Genomic DNA, 24,411 nt, shown 5'->3' on the forward strand with positions numbered 1-24,411 from the left:
TCTTTGCAAGTAATGTTTTTGCACCGTCAGTTGAATAATTTATCCTTAATCTGCCACAATAAGACTTTTCTATGTACAAATGCTATTTGCACACACTATTTGTGTACAAATATGTTCTGCTCTACAGCATCGGTTTTGGATGCTGGGGTCATGAGATGGCTCGGGCAGTACTATAAACATACACTTTCAACACACAATGCATCGTGCACACAGACTTCCCGTATGAATACCAACTCCACTCAGGGCATTGTATTGTGGACTGACTCACCAGAAATTGCACTTCCAACACAGTCTTCAATTTGGGGAAGACACACTAACTCATGATACAACAAACAGCTTTATTCTTAAAAAACAAAAACAAAAACAAAAACAAAAAACACCTTGTTCTTTAGTCTATTTACAGTCATTTGAGGACCAAACTTGATTCTTGCTCCTTCTGGATCTGAGACTCTTCCTAAACTGTAAGCAACAGTGGAGCAGTTTGAAGTCATTTCTAAAACAGCTCCTAGTTTAAATGGGGCATAATGTAGAGAAGTAGGTAGCCAAATAGGGACTTGAGAAAGCTTTGCAGGCAGCTCTTCCTCATTTTGAGAGGATTATGCTACTCCACAGGATGTCAAGCAGCTTCACGGGACAGGAGTTTTTGGTGTCTTAACAGGCTTATCATTTTCAAATCTTTGTCTGTTCCTTTTCTTCTTCTTTGATGGCAATCATAAAATATTGAAAGAGAAAATGTGGGTTTAGGCCTCTTGACAACAGCATTCAACTTCACACTGTGCACACTTCACTTTAGCCAGTCCTCTCATGAGTCTTGACGCTGGTCCTGGCTCCTTTTGAAGGAGTCGTGGCAGTTGGCATACTAATCACTAGCCTTTTGTTCACTTCCTTGGAAAAGCAATATAAGGATTACATCCCGAATTATAGTGCATCTTAAAAGCAGCAAACCTTTAGAAAGACAGTTAATAAATTACTCGCACAACATTCAGTTGCAGACACACACAGTCAGGTTTCCCACTGCAGCATCATCTCTGATGCCTGAGTCATTGCTGGGAACTCAGAAGAGAAATAGCAGGATGGCCTCATAACTTTGTCGGTTTTTTTTTTTTTTTTAAAGTTTTTCTAACTGTTTTGTTCCAGAATCAGTATGTAATAAAGTTCAATTTTAATCAAGGCACCCCCAGGTAACGCAGAGAAACAAACACATACAGCAAACCACTCACCTGCCCAAAGCCTGACCAACTTGAAGACAGGTTGCCTAGAGACACAAGCAGGACAAAGGCAGATCCAAGGGGAGGACTGGATTTAGGTGGGATGTTCATTAGTCTCAGGGTCACCTCCACTGGCTCTGCCCCAACAACCATTCCTACCCCAGCCATTTGGAGACCCAAGCAGGCATCCTCCTAAACAGCCCGTGGTTGGAGGATCTCTTATTTTTCTAAGAAAAGAGCATTAAGAACAACCAAATGTTACTGTACTGTGCAAACACTCTTCCTTGCTGTTCACTAGCTTTTCTTTTTCCTAAAAGGCATGGGGTTGACTGAGGGATCCCAGAGAAAAGAGACAGGCTGGGTTTTAAAATTCCTCTTGAGGCCATTTGGACTCTGGTCCCCCGCAAGTCCTCCCTTTGAATCAACCCAGAAATAATTTTGACAAGCACATAGTTCTGAATAGGAAAAGACACACACACATCACATGAACAATTGCACGAAGCTAGTCACTGTTCATGGTGGATTATGAATGAAATAACTTGTTAGAAATCTCTACAAAATTGGAAGATGGTTTTTAGAGCAGTGTTTTTAACCAGTTCCCATGGCAGAAGTTAGGTTGGGGGAAGAAGAAGAAAAGCAAGGCAGGGATGGGTGGGAGGAAGGTGAGGTCTGAGTTAGGGTGGAGAGAAATAGAGACCGTGCCCCTCCTAGAAATGGCTGCCAAACAGGTCTGGGCTACTGAACCACAGAAACCTGGGGAAATGGATGGAATGTGGTCAAGACTACCAGTTGCACATGAGTTGTTACCAGGGTAAACCTCATGCCAAGAAGCTGGGTTGGACCTGGTTATGATATGAGGAGAAAGTGTTCTTTTTTTAAAAGAAAAGGAGAGGTCCCTTGGAAAGGCAACAATAGAGTTAAAAAGCAAAATACTGTCAGCTGACTCCACCATAACACACGCCTGTGAAGTATCACGTGATTCACACTGAGTTTATATTCTTGCTGTCACCAGTTCTCCACAAAGGCAAACCTCATGGTGAAGCACAGAACTGTCCTAGTAGGCCAAGAAATTCCAACAACCATAACAAAAACCAGCAGCTCCAACACAGAGCTTTATCAAGATCTGTTTCAGACAACCACACACACACACACACACACACACACACACACACACACAAACACAAGAAAAAACAAAAACCCAGAGGCAGGTTTTAAAAGTGGAACTGTTTAAAAAGAAAAGCTTTTTTTTTTTTTTTTTTTTTTTTTTTATCCTACTGCATGAACTGACAAATTTCTGGCATTCGTACATATTTAAACATTTAGTGCTAATATTTGTACAGAAAAAAGTTAATAATACTAAAACATATGTTACTATGATTTCACTTTTAGCCTACATCATATACTAATTTCCCCTTTTACATGCAGCTTTAATATTGTCCAAACAATGGCACAAATAAAGAAACAAAGTCAACCATCTATTCCCCACCGCCCACCACCACCCCATCCCCACATCAAACCGTTTAGGACTCTCTTCCCCAGCCGGGCTGGAGTGGCCCTTGGGCTGCTCAGCGAGACCCGGACCCAAGGCCACTGGAGCGAGGGAGCTGATTCCTCCTCCTCTGGGGCACACCTTCCTGTAAACGTGGCTGGGGCCAACACGGCCCCAGAGCCAAGGGAAGCTGCTCTCTCTGGGTTGCAAGCCAACCAGTTTTGCAGCAAGAAGAGAAAATTATCATCAGGTGAGGGTAGGGTATGTGTGTGATTTGGGAAGGGGACAGGGAGGGTTCCCGGTGATAGCTTGTCCAAAGCCTCAGAATGAAGTCTGCCTTCAGACAAGACACTGGCAGAAAAACCTCAGAAGAAAACTCCAAGCCTTTGGAGAACAAAAGGAGAAAGAATGTGTCAGCCTGTGTCAGGGATGGATCGCAGATGCCAGGATGCCCTGCTCTCTCCCAACGGGGTGAAGGCAGGACCTTCGGGGCTGTGATTCAAATCCCCTCAGGCCAGATGTCCTGGGAGGCTGAGCCTGGGCAGGAAAGCCAGTGGCTGGTTGGCCCCGTCCTTCAGGGGAGCAGGTCCTACTGCACAACACTTCCAAGAGCAAGCCGAGGCCTCAGGACGTGTTGAAATGAATGGGACTTACCCCCAGGGTGAAAACGTTCTGACTTGATTTCTAGGAGCCAATGCCTGCTGAGTTCTGGTATAAAATCACGGATTCCTGTTTTTCTGATGTACTTTTGAGTGAGATGTCCAAAGTCTCTCCCCACTTAGGAATCTGAACATCCAGCATCAACTCTGAACTCTCTATCTGCATTTAAACTTTGCTTAGGGAAAGGTGGGGAGGAGATGAAATATAAAAATATTCAAGCAGATTATTGTCTACACATCCTAGGATGAATTCATTATTTGGCAAGATTGTTTTTCCTACATAATTATCACCTGAGTGCTTTTTAATTCGCTAAAATGTTTTACTTTTTTAACTAAAAGCAAAGAATATACAGTATACTTGAGTTATACCGAAGTTACAACTTCATTTAAGAAAATAGGTTTGACCCAAAACTCAGTGCAAGTGGCAAAGTTGACCATTACTGTACAGTATCTGCAAGGAAAAAAAAAACAAAAACAAAAACAAACAAACAAAACCCCCCAAACAAACAAAAAACAAACCCACAATGCTCAAATGACACCACTTGGCGGTGCCAAAACCAAACCAAACAAAAAAGAAATCTGAAATAAAACCTTGGGAAAAAGCTTCCAACACTGAATTTTGTCCATAAATAAGTACAAATTGAAAATTGAACTGTGAAGCAAGAAAAATGACCATGTTAACAGTTACCAAACTAGTTCTAGCATCAGAGACAAAAGAAGAGGAATGTTGGAACCTGTTTCTAAATGAGAAATAAGTTTCCAGTTTTAGGATGAGAAAGTTGAGGCATGCAGGACTTTTGCATATGGATATATATATATATATATATATTTTATATATATATTATATATAATATGTACAGTCTAGCTATAAAACTTTGATGTGTATAGAAGCTGTCTTCAATGAAAAAAATTGAACATTCAGAAGAAATTCCTGAGATAGGGTTTGTGACATGGGCCACTGAGAAAAAAAATCCGTGGTTGGGGCCTAGAGGTGTTGTAGTCTATCCCTGTGAAGACTGAAATTGAGCCACAGACAGACAGTGTCATCACTGCTGTCTTTCCTTGCCTGGGCAAGGGGTAGCACCATTGTGAAGGTAACTATCACTCCTGCTCGAGAAGAGGAGAGAATACTTCGGAACAGTATTGCTGCTAAGACCGCTGTAGTGTGCACCAAATGTGTTCTCGGTTTCTTCGGCACAGCAGATGAACAGTGCCACAGGCTGACTGAAGAACGCCTGGATGGGAGAGGTGTGCGGACTGGGAGGCAAAGCCGAGTCACTAGGTGTAATCTTTCCTGGGCTGTTCGTCAGTTGTACACTTATCAGTCATTTCCTGGCAGAAGTCCACGGTCACCGTTTGGCTCCTGGGTTCAAGAGGAGGTCCTCTCTCTGAGAAGGTTCCTGGGTCAGTGCCTTCTAGTCTCCTCCCAGAGGTACAATTCTCGGAGGTGTTGCTGGGTGCCCAGGGGGGTCCAGGGGGAGCCGCAGCTGGCTCCAAGCAGCAGGGCACATTTTCCCCCACTGCGCACTGGGAGGCCGCAATGTTCTGCTCAGCACCCAAGGGCGCAGGGTTAATACTGGAGGCCGTGGGCAAGTCCATGGGTCTGAGGACAGGGCAATACCGATGCAGGGCCTGGATCTGCTCGGGGCTCTGGATGTCTCGGCAGACTTCCTGGGAAAGGCAGGAGAAGTTGTCCAACAGTTCCCCCATGCATGCTTTCAGTTGATTCCTCTCTGACAACAGTTTCTCCTTCTCACACACCTGGACAGTAGAGAAAAAAAGAGAAGGGTTGATCAAGCCTAAATTGGAGGACAGAAGGCCTCGTTTCAGGAGGTTTTCCAGCCTTTGTTTTGCATCCTCCATTATAATGTAACTCAAGAATGACTAGGTCAGGCTCTAGAAACTTAAAGATACATATTCAGGGGGCCCAGACATGGGCTTCTGCCACACCTCCCATCTGATGCCAACACCTTCCCCAGGACATCTCTTCATCCCTCTCCAAGGCCTGGGCAAACAACTGGCAAAATTATTACCAATCAGAAAACTTCAGAGTCAATGTTTTGGTTTCCTGGAATTTGGGGTTTGTAGAGAGTTAAATGAAAAACTCTCAGTCCCAATCTTCTGATTGAAAATCTCCCCCAAATGTATCAGGTTGCCATTTTTGAAAGGCAAAAATCTACCATTCCAACTATATGACATTTAGAAAAAAGCAAAACTATGGAGGCAGTAAAAAGATCTGTGGTTGCTAGGGGTAAAGGGGGTTGAACAGGTGGAGCACAGAGGATTTGGGGGCAGTGAAACCACTCTGTATGACACTATACTGGTGGATCCATGTCATTATACATTCGTCCAAAACCATAGAACATACAACACCAAGAGTGAACTCTAATGCAAACTATGGACTTGGGTGATAATGATGTGTCAGTGTAGGTTCATTGAGTAACACATGTACCACTTTGTGGGGGATGCTGACAGTGGGGGAGGCTGTGTGTGTGGGAACAGGACCATATGGGAACTCTCTGTATAGTGTGTTCAATTTTGCTGTGAACCTAAAACTGCTCCTAAAAAAGTAAGTCAGGCTGCGTGCAGTGGCTCCCACCTGTAATCCCAACACTATGGGAGGCCAAGTTGTGCAGATCGCTTGAGCTCAGGAGTTTGAGACCAGCTTGGGTAACATGGCAAAACCCCTTCTCTACAAAAAATACAAAAATTAGCCAGGTGTGGTGGCACACACCTGTAGTTTCAGCTTCTTGGGAGGCCGAGGTGGGAGGATCACTTGTGCCCGGGTGGTGGAAGCTGCAGTGAGCGAGATGGTGCCACAGCACTCACCCTGGGTGACACAGCGAGACCCTGTCTCCCCCAACCAAAAAAAAGTTTATTTAAAAAAAGACAAAAAAAAAAGTCATCAACAATTTCCTATCATTGCCTAACATACGGAGTTTCATATAGAACCCAATATCAGCAGGCTCTCTGGCCTTGGTAGCAGAGCAGACTGAACAGGAGGGACCCTCCCTAGGACAGCTGGGGAAACTGCAGTCTGGAGCAGTGATTCTCCCCGACTTGGGAAGGGAGAAGTAAGGATGGAACCTGAACCCTTGCGTACTAGCCCAAGGTTCTGAGATGTTCTTCTCCTTAAACAAAATCCTACACACGCTCCTGTGTTACTGAAATTCACCATCCCAATAGAGAGATGACTTCAGCAGCAGACTGGAGACTAATTAAGGTTTTACCATCAACATTTGTGAGAAGGGGGCTGGGCATGGTGGGTCATGCCTGTAATCCCAGCACTTTGCGGCTGAGATGGGCAGATCACTTAAGGTCAGGAGTTCGAGACCAGCCTGGCCAACATGGTGAAACCCTGTCTTTACTAAAAATACAAAAAATTAGCTGGGTGTGTTGGTGCATGCTTATAATCCCAGCTACTTAGGAGGCTGAGACACGAGAATTGCTTGAATCTGGGAGGTGGAGGTTGCAGTGAGCCGAGATTGTACCACTGCATTCCAGTCTCGGTGACAGAGCGAGACTTCGTCTCAAAAAAAAAAAAAAAAAAAAACAACTGTGTGAGGGTGAGGGGAGGAGATGGGGTTCCATGAGGCACACACAATGAAGTGGATGAAGAAAAGGGGCATCTGAAGCAGCATGAAGTCAGTTCTCACCAACCCTTTGCAAGCGCAGGCAGGAGAAGAGGATGGGAGAGAAAATGAAGAGGAGAAAGGGAGGAGCAGGCATGCGACACGCACAAGGAACAGGTCTCTGACATGGGAGCTGCATGTGCCGTAACATGAATGCAATCTGGCAGGCGGTGTGGGCATGTGTGTCGGAAAGAGAGATTTACACCGGGAAAGGGCACCTGCTAAAATATTTATAAATTTATCAAGAAAATATGTTTTAAAAATGAAAAATAAACAGATGTACAAGTGCAACTTGAGGGAAATACATATGCGAGTTTGCAACAGCTGAGTGGCGGGTGTGTGGGAGACGGCGTGGGAGTGAGGAGTGAGTGCGGGGCCTGCTGGGGACTGGGCAGGGAGGGACTTGGGGAGAGGTGGAAGCCGCAACGCCCACCAGCGCCATCCCTGTCAGGACATAGCATCCTCACCACAGGGTGGCGGATAAGAAACAAAACACATCTGGGATGTCTCCTTAGGGAAAAAACCTATATGGGTGGCTGTGCAACCTGGAGCTCTCCCCTTTTAGTACAGAAATCTGCAAAGTGAGGGGCAATACTGCTTGGGTGCTGGGAGAGGAACCACAGGATCACTCTGCCACATTGTCCCGGCCAAAGCACTGACCCCTCCAGGCCTACTCATCTGTTAAATGTTCCAGGCCACTTTCTAGGGGGAAGAAAATGAGGTGCTGCGTGTGACAGCAGCAGGAAAGGCATTGCAAATCATGCTTTGGTTAAAACCATGAAGCTGTCAGTCACAGACGTACACTGATGAATGTGTTCTTATTCAGCACTGAAACACAACGTATTATTTAAGGGGATGCCAAAAAGTGGTTGGAGAACTAGATAATGCTCTTTTGGTTTTTTGGTTGAAAAATGCTAGCAAAGTGCTTTAGATATCTGCCTGGTCTGTGGCTTGGATTTTATTTGTTCAGTATCACAAAATTACACTAAGCAGAATGCAAATTACCAAAACCAGGCATTTCTCAAATGTGGGTGACTGAAGTTATTTTACTACCTTAAGAGGAGTGCAGGGCACTATAGACATGTGCCTAGGCCCCTGTAGACTCACACCCAGTGGACTTAACTACCTAAGCCCAGCAGGCTTTCAGAAGACCCACACTCACCAGCAGGAATGTCGTCTCCTTATGTGATTTAAATTAAATTTTGTTGTTTAACAACATTAAACAATGTTAAGGCAATATTTGAAAGAAAGAAGAAACTCATAATCCTCTGAAGTGAATAGTCACAATATCCAGTAAATTTTAGGGCAATAGGCATTTTCTGGGCGCCAGCAATGGGTCCAACACTGGATATTTAGAGATGATCAAGTCACTGTCCTTGTCCTTGAGGAACTGACAGTTGAGGGCTGGGGAGACAGACATATGTAAAGATAACTCAAGAGTAAGTGATAAGCACTAAGCCACAGGTCAGATCAGACTTCCACGGGCAGGTGCCCAGCCTAACTGGGGACTCAGGAAAGGAGCTTCCTAGAGAGGTGATGCATAACCTGACTCATTCATTCATTTAGAGATGGGGTCTTGCTATATTGCCCAGGCTAGTCTCAAACTTGTGGCCTCAAGTGATCCTCCTGCCTCAGCCTCCCAAAGTACTGCGATTACAGGTGTGAGCCATGGTGCCCAGCCATGACCTGACTCTTAAAGAACAAAGGAGATAGAAAAAGTGGAGGAATGTCCAAGGCAGAGAGGAAATGGCATAGGCACAAGTGCAGAGTTTGATTTTATCAGGGATCAAGCCCTAGGAAGGGAGTGGATGGTGACACTGGAGAGGTAGCTACAGACTGGAACACAAAGGGCAGGAGATGTCCTACTAAGAAGCTTGGACTTTCTTTGTTGGTGATGGGAGCTGCTAAACACAGACATTTTCCCTGGTGGTGAGTGTCAAAAAAACCCACAAAACAACAACAACAACAATAACAAAAAACCCTGAAGTCCAGGGCTATTTTGATAACATATAACATCCTGTGCTTTTCTAACATTTCATCCTTGTGCTTTCGTTCTCATTAGCTGGTGGCTCACCATCAGGCCAGGAGGTGCTGCAAACAGTCTGAGGAGCCACACTTAGATCATGACCATACCATGTGGCCTGCCTCTTCTTCAGCCTGACACAGACATGGCACCTGAGATGAGTTTCTGTTATTTGGTGGCAGAAAGGTGGAGCTGAAGGAGGTTGAGTTGGTTGTCTTCAAAGCTACAGTCAGGAGCCAGAGGTCACCTGGATTTACCTTCTGTAGCTTATGGTTGCTTATCAAGGAGAAGGGGCGGGGGCACATAGCTCTGAGTACGGGGGAGCCTGGGAGACAGGAGTTTGTTTTCTGTGACAAAATACTCTCAGGTACAGGGATGGCGATGACAGCCACCTTGAGGCAGAATTGCAAAAGAAAGGACCCTGGGGCTGCAAAGAATGTCAGGAGATCATCTCCTGAGCAATGGCCCCTCTGCAGGTAGGCATCCTATCTCTATTCCATTCTCTTCTGCCAGGAGGCAGGAGAAAGCGGTGGTAAAAGACATGATTTGGAATCAGACACCTGGGTTTGCATTCAAGTTCTACCAAGTACTGGGAAGTTTTCCAGCCTTTCTGCAGTTTCCTCCTCTGTAAACGGGGATAAAGGAGTGCCTAAGTCATAGTGGTAATGTGAGGATTAAATGGGATCATCCACAAAAACAGTTTAGAAGAATACCTGGACCACAGATGCTCATAATTAACATCAGTTATTTATTCATTTTTTTTGAGACAGGGTTTCACTCTATCACCCAGGCTGGAATGCAGTGGTGTGATCTCCACTCACTGCAACCTCCACTTCCCCTGCTCAAGTGATTATCCTGCCTCAGCCTCCCGAATAGCTGGGACTACAGGCACGCGCTGCCATGCCCGGCTAATTTTTCATATTTTTAGTAGAGATGGGATTTCACCATGTTGGTCAGGCTGGTTTCAAACTCCTGACCTCAAGTGGTCCACCCGCCTTGGCCTTTCAAAGTGCTAGGATTACAGGCGTGAGCCACCACGCCTGGCCAACATCAGTTATTTTCACATGTTGGATGGAAAATATAAAATAACTACCTCTATATGAATAATGATTGAAGGATATAAAATTTTGACACACCATTACACACCTGTGCGCATGCATGCGTGTGCAGACACACACACACACACACAGCAGATGTAAAGCTATTATTTCTGTTGAGAAACTTCTTAAAAAATAAACCCAAACTTCCCCAAAGGGTGACTCTTCTGTCTACTTTTCCAACTTTCATTGCTGTTACTTTACATTACTCCTGGTCACTTCAGGTTGCTGATCACAATGGATGGGTCAACTCACCAATTTGCGGATTTCACATTCTAAATTCTGAATACAGTCCAGTTTCCTCTTGCGGCAGCGCTGGGCCGCAATGCGGTTCTTGCTGCGCCGTCGGACATCATGAATGAACTCTAACTGTTCTGAGGTTAGCTTGTGCATCTTAATCATCATCTGGAAATCATTCCTTGGAAGATCTGTGATTTGATCTACAGGAAAAGGAAGTTTTACCTGAAACCAAGAATAACAGAAAATGATTATGGCAGCTGGATTTTAATTCTGGCAAGCGGAACATCAAAAATGATAAAACCTCCTTTTTATGAGGACCATGTAATATGGAAACTACTGAAAGCAAGCAGTGATTACTTATTTCCTGTTTAAAGACAGATAAGATGTAATAATACCTGGATAATCAAACAGAATAAGAACACATATATTGCAATGTTATTGTCTCTGAGATTTTTGAAGCAAATGACATGAACAATATTGGAAAATGTGTCATTTTTCATTGATGTAGCACTTTTGTAAGAAAGATTCTAGTTAGTTGAAATGTACTTCCATACGACCTACAGCCTAACTCAATAAAATGACAAGTTATAGGGAGATACCACATAAGGACATATCTAAAGCACCTGAATGAAGAGAGCCCCACGTATCTTGAAAATGCTGGAGACACAAAAAACCCAGTGTGATTCTTAGTTACAATAGCATATGGGAGATAGGAGGAGATAACTTGGATAGGCTTCACCAGCATATAGTAGGAGTCAAAAGAACCGGGCTTTCATCCTCACCAGACATGAGACCTCAGGCTAGCTACTCCACCTCTCTGAGATTCAATTTCCTCATCTGAAAAATAGGGCATTTAAAAAAAGCCGTACAGTGCTATACAAGTGTTGGGCACTTTGGGAATTTATTTTCCAATTTTACAATTAAATGTTGACATTCCTTTATCAAAAGGTGAGATGCATTTTCCTGCCTTTTGACCAACAGAATGCAGCAGTAGTAATGGTGTATAGTTTCTGAGGCTAGGTTGAAAATTAGCTGCCATGCCTCGAGGACATTCAAGCAGCTCTGTGGAGAGGCCCATGTGGAGAGGGGCTGATGCCTCTAGTCAACAACCAGCATCACCTTGCCAGTCATGTGAACAAGCCACCCTAGAAAAAGATTCTCTAGCCCCAGTCAAACCTTCAGTTGAGTGTAGCCCCAGCCAACATCTGACTTCACCTTATGAGAGATCTTCAGCCCAAACTGCTCAGATGGGCCACTCCTGAATTCCTGACTCACATTCACATTTCTCATAGAAACTGTGAGAGGTGTTAAGTGATTACTATTGTTCTAGGTCATTGAGTTTTGGGGTGATTTATTATGCAACAATAGACATTGGATGCAGGTACTTGTCAGCAAAATTCCAATTCTTGACAAATTCCAATGCTTGACAAATCAAGGCAAACAAGCATTATCTAAAGTGAGGACAGCAGTCTCCTGAAGGATGGGTTTGTATCCTTACTATGTTGTTAAATTATTGCTTATATTTCTTTTTTCTTTTTTTTTTTTGAGACAGGGTCTTGCTCTGTTACCCAGGCTGGAGTGGAGTGTTATGATCACAGCTCACTGTAGCCTTAACCTCCTGGGCTCAAGCAATCCTCTTGCCTTGGCCTCCCAAGTAGCTGGGACAACCATGCCCAGTTAATTAAAACAATTTTTTTTTTTTTTTGTAGAGATGAGGTCTTGCGCCACAGAGAAGGGGAAAAAAAGAGATGAAGTCTCGTGATGTTGCCCAGGCTGGTTTCAAACTCCTGGGCTCAAGTGATTCTCCCTCCTCAGCCTCCCAAAGTGTTGGTATTACAGGTGGGAGCCACTATTCCTGGCCTGAAATATTTCTTTTCTTTTTTGAGATGGAGTCTTGGTCTGTCACTCAGGCTGGAGTAGAGTGGCGCGATTTCGACTCACTGCAAACTCCACCTCCCTGGTTCAAGCGATTCTCCTGCCTTTCCTCCCAAGTAGCTGGGATTACAGGTGTGCACCACCATGCCCAGCTAATTTTTGTATTTTCAGTAGAGATGCGGTTTTGCCATGTTGGCCAGGCTGGTCTTGAACTCCTGGTCTCAAGTGATCTGCCCGCCTTGGCCTCCCAAAATGCTGGGATTACAGGGGTGAACCATGGTGCCTGGCCTGGAATATTTCTTAAGAATAGCAACCAGTGAAAAAGACTGCATGAAAGAGCCCCAAGTGCGGAAGGTGAACGGCAAACCACTACTCTATCTCAAGAGCCTCCTTGGCACCCATGAGGTGACACAGGCTTACACCTTTGAGCAGTTTGTCACTCTCCTTCCCGAGGCTCTTGGGGATTCAGCAGCTTCTGGGTTCAGTCTGGTCCTGCTTCAGAAGCTCCTGGAATAAAAAGGTTGTGTGCTGCCAGGCTAAGAGACAACGTGCGGGTTAGCTCAGATTGCTTCATTCTTGTTCACGTCTGCTCCGGATAAGCCAGCAGATGGCACTACAAACTTAAACTTCCTTCAAGCGCTAGCCCAGCCCTGTCTAATACAAACAACACGAGCTACATTTGTGATTTTAAATTTTCCAGTAGCTACATTAAAAGAAGTAAAAAGAAACAGGTGAAATGAGTTTGAATACTGTATGTTATTTAACTCAATAGATAAAAATACTTCCAACATGTAGCTAATATAATTATTAATGAGATAGTTTACAGTTTTTTTTTTTTTTTTTTTTGTGCTAAACTTTCCAAATCCAAAGCACATTTTATCCTTACAGCACATCATAATTCAGACTAGCCACTTTCAGGGGCTCAACAGCCACGTGCAGCATGTGGCAAATGGACTATACAGTGCCACTCTAGGAGACAGAATAAATGGACTCAGTGAATCCCAGCAGCCAGAAAAACATATGGGTCTGGGCTGAACTGATCAAAATGCTCTTGGGTGAAGAAACCAACCCCTCGATAGTGTTCAGATGCTGCAGGGTTAAGTTTGTGTTCTTCAAGGGAGTGAGGATGAAGACATTTGATCCTGAGCCCAGGTTTCTCTTTGGTTGCATCACTTGCAGGCAGACATGAGTCCTGATTGCCGGCATGTGTGGCTAGTCAATTCCCGTGCACAAAGGCAAACGTACGAAATGATCATTTGACTTTTCTGTGGTTGGGTGCAAGCTCTTTGTCAGGTTCCATCACAGCTCCGAGCTTGTTCAGTGTGGCATTTACTGAAGGTTCCCAGTGGGTGCTCTGATTCAACTTCTACTTGGTGAGCTCTGTCCCATGACACCTGTAAAATTTTTGTCCAAGAAAGCAAAATCGCAGTAGGGCCCATGACACCACTGTCGGCTTGGCCCTGCTCCAACTGCTAAAGACAGGCAGCCAAGACAAACAGCTCCTTGTTATGTGCTCGGGAAAGGCCTTTGTGCACGGGGCTGTGTTTGCACAGGGCTTCTAATGATATGAAAGAATGTTTGATTTCCCTCTTATACCCGTTGGATAACAAACAGACACTCAGATCCTGCACGGTGTCTCCAGAACACAGAGGTCTGTCTGTTGGAGATGTGGATGTTCCAACGCAGCAGAGGTGGTGGCGCTTTGGGGGCTTGTGGAGTTTTCCCTCTGATGACAACAAAGCCATTCTGCTTCTGCTCTAAATGTGTTTACTTACTCTCAGAAAGAAGATATCCCTATAGTTCAGGCCACAGGGAAAGTCAAAAGGATGTCTATACCAAGAGCTACTGTATTTAAATCATCCAGACAGTGAATATAAAACACTAGGGGAATAGGAGGGAGAGTTGCCAGGAAAAAGGAAAAATGGACAATGCTAGTTTCAAAGTCGTTGAGACAAAAAGCCATACAACACTTCAGCAGAGCTGCTGCAGCACAATCTGCTTTTTAAAGAGGGTCAGAGGAAAAGGTAATAGTCAACTATAGACTTTCTCCCAGGTGAAAAAAACCCCAACTCACTCTTGTTTCTCTTTACAAGTCTTGGTTCCCCCTCTAGCAAGGGAGGACTTAGGTTCACTGACATGCAAGGGTCTCTGAGGTGTTCTCGGACAGGCACCGGGTCGGGATGGGTGGGAACTTGACCACATCCATGTGCTGTTTCTTGAGTAGTAAGTTCCAAGCCAAGAACACCTTGTCTGGAAATAAGGAGTAGCCACTGACTCTTTGGTCCTGTGGAGGACATGCCTCTCCCAGGCTCTCGGCCCTCAAAACATTCCTCAAATGGGGCCAAGGAGTCAGAGAAGGCCAGCAGGCCTTGGAAAGTGGAAACACATCAAGAAGGTTGAGGCCCGCCTCTTTTCCTTCTAGATAATTATTCTGAGCCAAACAGGCCCAGTTGGGCTTAACATCTTATTAACTGTCCCTCCACACATTCACTCCTCCAGGATCTCACTTCGCAGCAGTGGCTTGGTTTCCTAAAGAGTCCCAACACCCAATGTGATGAGGTGAAGAGTCCTGTGAACTGTCGCCGCCCCCCTAGTTATACTCAGCCACCCACATACAGCTCCGGACACACAGGCTGCATATAAGGGGAAAGGCAGGAGGGATTCATGGGCGCCACTCTTTAGCCAGGGGTCTACCACTTTGGTTCTCAGTAGAGACTCGGAGAATCAGGGCAGCCACTGTCAGCAGGCCAAGGGCCAAACAGGGCACCAGAGGCCTGTGCCACAGTTGGCACAATAAGCTGCTGTTGATTTTATTCAGCCCAGCAAAGTGGTGACTCTTCCCCCTCTGGAACACAACAGGAGGAGCAGGACTCGAGGTGGGTTTTTAGCACAGCACCTGCCCTGTCCTGCTAAGCATGGCTATAGGAGGGTTAGTTCTTCTGGAGATTCCAGCTTTAAAAATTTTTTTTTCTTTTAGAGACAGGGTCTCGCTCTGTTGCCCAGGCTGGTCTCAAACTCCTGGCCTCAAGCGATCTTCCTTCCTTGGCCTCCCAAACTGTTGGGATTATAGGCGTGAGCCACCACGCCTGGCTAGGCTCCAGCTCCTGAGCAGTCAGTAAAATGGATAGTCCCTGCAGTGTGTCCAGGGATTCTCAGGTCCAGGTGTGACATCTGGACAGTGCATGGAACCTACATATGTCTCCTTGCATGCTGTCTGCACCAACGAGGCAGAGGGGAGGCTGTAGGCTGGGCCCTGGGATGCCGGTGCTTCCTTCTCACCAAACAGAAATCGGCTGCTTTATTTCTCTTCCCTGCCAACAGCCACGACCATTCTTCAGCCTAAACCATCATCCCCTTCCTCCCAGTTAAAAGGAAACATTGAAAAATTATATAAGTATTATATAATTATATATATTATTCTCTAAGTAGTATATAAAAATTATGTATTATATAAATATAGCTTCTTTCATAAAATATAAGACAAAAGAAGGGAAAAAAAATTCTCATCCCCAAATGATGACTCTCTTGCTCTGGTAGATTTCCCCGTGACCTTTGTTTTCTCTGCATCTTTTTTAGGAGTGGCAATCAAGTGGTGCTGTATCTATCTCACCCAACAAACATTTCACTTGCCTAGTGTCTCTGGTTTGCTGGGTGAAGTTTACTGGAAAAGCAGGAAAGTAGCTGCAAATTTTGCAGAAAAAGCCAGAAACAAATATTTCCTATAGAAATCTCAGTGGAAGACTAGTTTGTTAATATTTTTTCCTACTTCATTTCTTGGTTTTATTACCAGATGTTGATTGAAACCCATAGGAGTAGGGTCACATTAGCATGATACCCTGAGACACTGATGGTGTGGTCAGCTCTCCAAAGTCTTTAACGCCTGTACTCTGAGGAGACCCTCAGATCCCAGGGAGCTGTCGAGGGAGGAAGCAATATGCCCATTGGAGATGATTCCAGTGCTGCTGGAACCAGGACAGCCAGCTCAGTGCTGGGCAGATGGCAATGACAAAATCTCCCCTCCCAGGCAAAGAAATGTTTCTTGCACAATTGTCCTTCCACGCTCTCTTCTCATGGTCCAGTTTCTAGCACAAATACGGGACACTTGGGATTCAGTTGTGATACTTCAATTAATTAGCTGTGTGATCTCAGGCAAGTCTTCATTCTGTCTGTCCTAAAGTTCTTGGAGGATCTAGGAGTCACAGGGCAATAACGCCTGCCCTACTTAGCTTACAGGGTTGCTATGAAGAATACAACTGGATGACAGGTGGAGAAAGTGCTTGGGAAAGTTTCAACTGCCTGATAGATACAAGGTATTATTATTTCTGTTTATCAGCCCTAACTATCTTTGTCACATGGTTTCGTCTTACAGACATGTGCTTTGGAATTCCAGACACTCACAATGTTCTAGACAACATAAAAACACTGTTTTAATTAGAAATATGACTGATTTCTATGCTGCCCAGCAAGGTTTCTTCTTATTAAGTAGACCAATTACAGACACTTCTAAAAACTTGCCTGATTCACCAAACCACAAAAATGATTGTAAAAATTTTACATACAACATGTGTCTCAAAGTCAGCATTTGGGTGGGAAGAGTTAGAGTCAGACGGCTCTTCTATTCTGTACCATTTCCATGTTTTCTCTGGACTTTATCTCTCTCTTTCCTTCTCTCTCCCGCCCCCTGCCTGCCCCCAACACACTCTCTTACTCTCATACACTTTTATCCCTCTCAATGTAAAACATGTTAATAAAGCAAGTCCAAAAATCCATACTTTTGATTGTGCAAAGAAACTCTCTGTGGTGCTTCTTTACTAAAATCTACAATTAAGTAGAAATGGTCCAGTTACAAAGCTGTCTTACTAAGAGGCTCACTACTTTGGAAAATGACTGCGATTTTCTATAATTTCCAACATTTAAAAACTAACCTATAAACCATAATGACATAAACCATAACTACTCACACCCACTAGAAGGCATTAACAAAAAAGATGGGCAATAACAAGTGTTGGCGAGGATGCAGAGGAACTGGATCCCCGATACACTGCTGGTGGGAATTTGAAATGGTATAGCCACTTTGGAAACAGTCTAGTAGCTCCTCAAAAGGTTAAATACAAACTTACATGATTTAGCAGTTCCACTCCTAGGAATATTATGGAAATAACTGAAAACATGTCTTAAAAACAACTTGTACTCAAATGCTCACAGCAGCATTATTTATAATAGCCCCAAAGTGGAAACAACCCACATGGCCCTCAACCAATGAACAACAAAATGTGGTATTAGTCAACAAAATGGATCGACATAATGGAGTATTACTCAGCAATGAAAAGGAATAAAGCACTAATACATGACAATATACCTGGTGAGTACATCACTGGCAAGGGTAAACCTTCAAAGCATTATGCTAAAGTGAAAGGAGCTAGACACAGAAGGCCACATCTTGCAAGATTCTATTTATACAAATGCCTCAAACAAGTACATCTACAGAGACAGAAGGTAGATTACTGGTTGCCTGGGGCTGAGGGGAGTGGGCAATGAGGAGTAACTGCCAATAGGTACAGCATTTCCTTTTAGAGCGGTAAAAATGTTTTGGAATTACATAGTGGTGATGGTTGTACAACACTGTGAATATACCAACAACCACTGAATTGTTCATCTTAGTAGGGTGAATTTTATGATATGGGAATTATGTCTTAAAAAATAAACCTGTGCAAGATATACATACATAAAATTCAAACATTTCAGACATACAAAGAAATGAAACTTTCCCTACACTCCTCTCCAATGGTGCTCCCAGTTTTTTCTTATTCTCTATACTGATTTTATTTATATGGTGTGTATATTTAGGAAACGAACTAGGACCTTGTGCATACTGTTTTGTGATTTTCACTTACGTGACTTGTTCATTTTTTTTTATTGGAAGAAAAAATTCCCAACCTGACTTCTTCAGGAATATAGCAAATCCAGAAGTCATAAAGAAAAAGACTTACACCTTGACTACATAAAACTAAAAATTTTTTATATGAGATAAGGTACAATAAATAAAGAAGCAGACTAAGGGAATATCTAAGCAACATTTATGAGAAAGGGTTAATATTCCTAATATTAGGGATTAAGATTCCTACATGTTGATATAAGTTAAACAATACAAAAGAAAAATGGGCAAAGAGGTAAACCAGCAATTCACAGGAAAGGAAATATAAATGTTCAATACACATAAAACAAGATGTCAGCCTCATTAGTAGTCACCATTTTTTGCCCATCAAATTGGCAAAAATTAAAAAGACTGGTGACAACTAGTATGGGCAAGAATAGGCGAAATTGGACACTCTAAGTTGCTGACGGATATGTGAATTGCTACAACATTTTGGGTAAGTCATTAGGTAGTATTTAATAAATGGGCACAACCTTTAGCCCATCTTTGAAACTAACCCACAAAAATAAACGCACCACTACTAACAGTAGGGTCACAAAATGTTTATTGCAGCAATGTTTATCAGAGGGAAAAACTGAAAACAACTGAAATGTCTGGTGATAAGTGACAGCTGAATGAACTACGATTTACGAGAACCAGAGATATTGGAGAAACATGTCTTGGCCCTGTGTGATCGACCTACAGCCATGTGCATGGTAGACAGCTATGTGAAAAAAGGAAGCTGCTAACTCTACAACATAATGCCATTAAAATAAAACCCAAACCCACAGAGAAGTGAATATATATTTGTATATTGTTGTAGGCAAAGAGAAAGCCTGTTAAATTTGGTATGTTTGGGGCTGGGTATGCTGTGTTCTAGAATTTAAAAAAGAATGTCATTTTAAAAAGCCGATTATTGATAAAGGATGATACTGTGCTAATTTGATCTTTCTTGAAGCTAGGGAACAGTTAAAAAGGATGGGAGAAGCCAATGACTGTGAGATGGAAGGGCTGCTTAACATGGTACAACATCTTACAGAATACAAGGTATGTTAACACTTTACTTTTGATCTAACATTTTGGCTCCCTACAGGGTGGAGGAAGACAGATTGGGAAAACACACGTGAAGTATTAGACTGGTGTCTGGCAAGGGGTGGAAACTCCTGTCTTGATTTCTGACTCTGGTGTCTCCATGGGGTTCACTTGAAAGAGAAGGCACCTGGATCTCATATGAAAGCAGGGCAGGGCAGAATTAGCCCAACAGATGCTGGCTTCTTCTGGATCAGTTCAGGAAAACAAGTTTTGACTTGTGGAAAAGGATCTGCCTTGAGCACTATTACTGGCGATAATACTTCAACCAGGGTCAAAGTAACACCCTAAAGCAGGTTATCAACTCCTTGAGCAGCAGTCATGGCAAGTCCCTGAAACAGTTCTTGGAAACCTAACCTCCTCTACTCTAGGAAAACTAAGATGTCAAATTGGGTAAAACCTTAGTTTTACTGTAACTGTCCTGTCCAAACTGTACCACTGAGAGGGGCTATGATTTCCAAAATGGCATAGAGCTTTGGTAAATGTCTCTTCTTTCACTGTTCAGGAATGCAGAAGATGGATTTTTTTTTTTTTTTTTTTTTTGAGACGGAGTCTAGCTCTGTCACCCAGGCTGGAGTGCAGTGGCGCGATCTCGGCTTACTGCAAGCTCCGCCTCCCGGGCTCACGCCATTCTCCTGCCTCAGCCTCCCGAGTAGTTGGGACTACAGGCGCCCGCCACGATGCCCAGCTAATTTTTTTTTGTATTTTTTAGTAGAGACGGGGTTTCACTGTGTTAGCCAGGATGGTCTCGATCTCCTGACTTTGTGATCCACCTGCCTCGGCCTCTCAAAGTGCTGGGATTACAGGCATGAGCCACCACATCCAGCCATGGATTCCTTTTTTAAAGGTAAGAATAAGAGTATTTATTTATTTATTTATTTATTATTATTATACTTTAGGTATATCTCCCAATGCTATCCCTCCCCAAGAGTATTTTTAAAAGTAGGGGTATTTCTCAAGGGGGGGAAGGCTAGTCCTCGTTCATGACTATTTTACAGGTTGAATGAGTCCTCCTTTTAATTGAGTTACTATTTTTAGTTCTAAAGTAAACAACTGACATGGTCCCAACACACACACACAAAAAATGTGTTCTTGCTGTGGCCCCAAGACTTTAAGCTCTCTTTTGGGATATTGGCGGTGAGGGTTGGGGGGCACAAAAGAAGATGTATCTGAAACTGACAGTTCTTTGAACATATGCAAATGTCATAAAAACACCACCCTCCCTTGAGCTTAATGGCCAGCCTTTTTTTTTTTTTTTTTGAGATAGGGTCTCACTTTGTTACCCAGGCTGGAGTGCAGTGCCACCATCTCAGCTCACTGCAACCTCCTTCTCCTGGGCTCAAGTGATCCTCCCACCTCAGCCCCACAAGTAGCTGGGACTACTGGCATGAGCCACCATGCCCGGCTATTTTTTTATATTTTTGGTAGAGATGGGGTTTCACCATGTTGCCCAGGCTGGTCTTGAAATCCTGAGCTCAAGTGATCCACCCACCTCGGCCTCCCAAAATGCTAGGATTACAGGCCTGAGCCACCACGCCCGTCCCTAGGCTCCTCTTAAAGGAGAGACAAAAAACAAAGACTGCAGGCCTTTGTGCACTTCTTCCTCCACCAGTCCTTGGTAAGAAGCCATGATGCGGATGAGGTGGACGCAGTGACTTGCCTTCCACATCAGGCACGCTCATTCACAGTTTCAGAACAAAAGGAAAACCTCACAAAAGAGGCCAGAGGGAAAGAATGAGTGAGGAGAGAAAAAACACAGCCTTTCACTATTTTCAGGAAAGCTCAATCTTCCCAATGTCAGTGACACAGATGTGAGCCTGGCTTGGGGCACTGGGCACAACCCGCCACCCCAAACCTAAGGGGAGGTGGTATATTCGCATGGGAATAGCTCCCATTCAAATTTCCTTTCTAATTTATTTTAAATTAAATCCTTTCAGTGTTTCTCTTTCTCATGTCTGCTAGGCAGTTAAGAGAGGGGCAGAAACCAGGCTAGCGAGCAAATAAAGTGACCACAGGGCACTTTTGCAGTTGGCACAGGGGACTTTGGCATCTAGTTTCAAAACATGCCCAAACTAAAACCTCATGTGCTTCTCGCCAATCTTGTAGAGGCTGAATAAACTGCACGTGGCTCTGTGAAAAGCCACCTCATCCCGTATGGCATTTCTGCTTTCTGGCTGGGTTAACATCTCTGCCTTACAGAGGCTGGTAACATCCAGAGAGCACAGATGGGTACCAAGGTTGCTGGCCTCAGGAGGACCATGTTTCATTTCTTCCTGTGTTTTTGGGATATACAGCTCTGAGAAGGGACTTGTCACTCGGTTTGTTCAGTCCCGCTCCTGAGGGGGGTCTGAGACACAGGTAGCAGTCTCAAGCTGGTACCTTGTCAATCAGCAAGACAGTGCAGTGAATGCCAGGTCACGACACAGACTCTCTCAGGTCTTTCTAGGGAATGTTCATGTTATTGGGGAGGTGGGTCCTCTGGGGGGGCCTCTTCTTTCCTCTCCTTAGTCTTGTGAGTCTTGCTCATGATGTGGCTGCTGTTGCCCCTGTTCCCCTCTTCCAGCAATGGTAAAACACACATGGAGCCTCTCGACATTTTTCCTAGCAAGTACATTGCTTTCAGGGTGGATGAAACTGCTACTCTACCCCACTACTTCTCAAAATGTCTTCCTAGCATTTGAGGGAGCTCGGGAAATGATCCATTATACATTATGTGTGGCTGACTAGGGTGCTTCTGTGATGACCCCAGGACCGGGATAAATGGTGAGCCTTCCATCACCTTCACTGTGATGGACATGGGATGGCCCTGGGGTCTTCCGTTGACAAGGAAAATCTAAAAGGTGCTGGGAGAGTGTTGATCTATTTGGTTTCAATCAATCAACCTGGAAAGAGATTCTATATCTTCCTTTATGCTGAAGGGGTGAAGGGCAAGGATGAGGGAGATGAACATGGCATCCTTCTAAAGCAGAAGTAGGAGGGGGAGAGAGGGAGGGGAGAGAGGGAGGAGAAAGAGGGGGGTCTGGAGTGCCTCAGTGTACTTCATGCATTAGACTTCAGTGTTTTTTTTACTCAGCAGCTTGCCTCTGCTTGTCGAGTATTGAGATCCAGATCAAGTATCAAGTGCTTTTCTAGGACTGAAGTGGTTAATGTGGAATCACCTTCAGCATCCTGCCTCTGTGGATGGGGAAGGCAGTCTCTCTACCGTCATCTTTAATCTCAGCACGTAAGAACAATGTGGGAGTGGTGGGGGGCAGGGAGTAGTCCAGACAAAGGGCCTAGAGAGTGGGTCACATGCTTGAATTTATGTGGGTTCCCTACCTCCTGGCCCCTGTCCTGCACAGGACACGACTCACTGTCTGCTTCCGAGAACGATCCGGATTCGTCACTGGAGTTGGTTCCGTAAGACTGCTCACATTTAATTTGGGGCCGCACTTGGTTGTACATTCCATCTCCCATCAGGCCTGGTTCCTGATGTTCTGTGGCAAGGAATCTGGCTCCCTGGGAACAGGGCGAGGAGGAGAACTCACAGAGAGGGAGGCTGCAGGGTGAGCCCCCGCTCCCGTCCTCCGCGTAGGAATAGGAAGAGCAGGAGCTGGAAGTCCTGGTCCTGGTCTCCAAGGGGGGTGAGCGAGGGCAGACTTTGATTGGCACCGGGCAGCTGGTGTTGGGCCGCATCCTTCCTGGCAAGTGGTCGGCCATCAGCCCACCGTGGGAGTAGGCCTGCGAGCTGGGGAGGGACTGGCCAGCTCCCACCCACAGACCCTTTGGCACCGGCTCAGAGAGGTCTTTGTCCAAACTGCTCACCCCAGAATAAGAATGCACCGAGGTGCTCACTTGGTCACAAGCGCTGGAGGAGAAGATCACGCTCCTCCGGTCCAGCTCTCCCTCCTGTTTACAGAGAGCCTCCAACCCAGGCCCCCTGAGGGGCGACCCCATGGTGAAGTTGGACACCTCCTTCTGGCCCACGTGGGGCTGTCCATAATTCCCTGTGAAAGGGGTGTAGTCAGTTTTAAGGTCACCCTGAGTGATTCCCTTGTCAAAAGGGCAGGCTGGACTCCTGGCAAAGTGCTGCTGAGATGTACTGGGCAGGCCAGACAGCTCCACACTTTTCGTTATGCTGAACAGAGACCTTAAGCAGGAGGGCGAGGCCACGCTCCTGGATCTCTCCAGGCAGGCGGCCCCAGCTGGGGCCGTGGGGGTAGGGGCAGGGCTGGGCTGTTTCCGGTCCATCTCGACATCCCCCGCTCTGTCCTTGGTGTCAGGCTCATCTCCAGACAGGCAGAGCGTGATGCTCTCTTCCTCATTCTCTTCACTGGGCGGCTCACTTTTAATCTGCCCCCTGGCAAGCCCCGGCTTGAGGCTGTTGCTAGAGTTATCTTCCCGGAATGTGCTTGCAAAACCTGAGGTACTGTGTGATGATGCATTATAGACATTCTTGGTACATGCAAGCTGGTATTTCTTGTATCTGGGGTACTGCGTTAACGCGTCCTTTTCTGAGTTCTCCTTGGTGTCCGTGGGCACGTCAGGCTCGGGCAGCAGGGCTTCTTCCTTCTCTGCTACGGGGATGGCGGCGGCCTCAAAGCTGATGGGCTCTGGAAGCATCTGGTCCCTGGGGCAAGCCATCTTGGCCGTCTCTGAATCCATCGTCTCCTCCTCTTCCTCTTCCTCCTCTCCTGCAGAATTCTCGCAGTCCTCGTGCGGGCGCTGGCACGCAGCATCCTTCCGGCACACAAACAGGCCATCCTCACTGTTCAGGAGCTGGGTCTGCAGGAAGCTGAAGCACGAGTCCTCCAGGTTGTGCATGCGCAGGAACTCAGCACAGCGGATGACCTCGCGGATGTTTTCTCTGCTGAGTAACAGCTTGGCAGTGTAGGCAAACTGTAACAGCGGCCCAAAGCCCCTGGCCGTGACCTGCAAAACAAACAGGGAAATCGCCAACGTTACCATCAGCACTGCTATTGTCCCGAATCCCTCAACTGAAGCAAGATAACCAGACAGTGCTAATGTCCCAGAATAAAGACTGCAAAGGGGCAGTTAATCTTGTAGTACTGGGTCAGCAATGATTCTGCTTCCAATAATTAGTGCCTGTCTCGTGCATGCCACTGTTGTACTCCATCACAGCACAGACAGAATTGAAAATCACCAGGGTCAAGTGGCTAAACAAGATGACAACGGGTTCAGTGTT

The 24,411-nt window shown here is 45.1% G+C and overlaps 1 protein-coding gene and 1 long non-coding RNA gene across 11 annotated transcripts in view; one reads left to right on the forward strand and one right to left on the reverse strand.

The window, feature by feature from the left end:
- Positions 1-318: 318 nt before the first annotated feature.
- Positions 319-24,411, reverse strand: part of BACH2 (BTB domain and CNC homolog 2) — a 367,628-nt gene continuing 343,535 nt past the window's right edge. For all 9 annotated transcript variants that reach the window (XM_054557878.2, XM_024249013.3, XM_054557879.2 and 6 more), the window contains 3 exons: positions 22,545-24,137; positions 10,364-10,570; positions 319-5,117 (listed from right to left, as the gene is read on the reverse strand). In XM_054557878.2, coding sequence (XP_054413853.2) covers positions 4,635-5,117; positions 10,364-10,570; positions 22,545-24,137 — 2,283 coding nt within the window. In that variant the 3' untranslated portion in view covers positions 319-4,634. The remainder of the gene's footprint in view (positions 5,118-10,363; positions 10,571-22,544; positions 24,138-24,411) is intronic.
- On the forward strand, positions 11,760-24,271 carry LOC129059992 (uncharacterized). Of its 2 annotated transcripts, XR_008526286.2 has the most exons (6): positions 11,760-11,832; positions 16,450-16,533; positions 19,096-19,184; positions 19,939-20,073; positions 22,300-22,449; positions 23,906-24,271. It is a non-coding gene; the product is annotated as an uncharacterized LOC129059992 (long non-coding RNA). The 2 variants fall into 2 exon arrangements; XR_008526287.2 differs by lacking the exon at positions 16,450-16,533 and having other exon boundaries at positions 11,779-11,832.

The sequence above is a fragment of the Pongo abelii genome, chromosome 5 (genome assembly GCF_028885655.2).
Source record: "Pongo abelii isolate AG06213 chromosome 5, NHGRI_mPonAbe1-v2.0_pri, whole genome shotgun sequence".
Lineage (NCBI taxonomy): Eukaryota > Metazoa > Chordata > Mammalia > Primates > Hominidae > Pongo > Pongo abelii.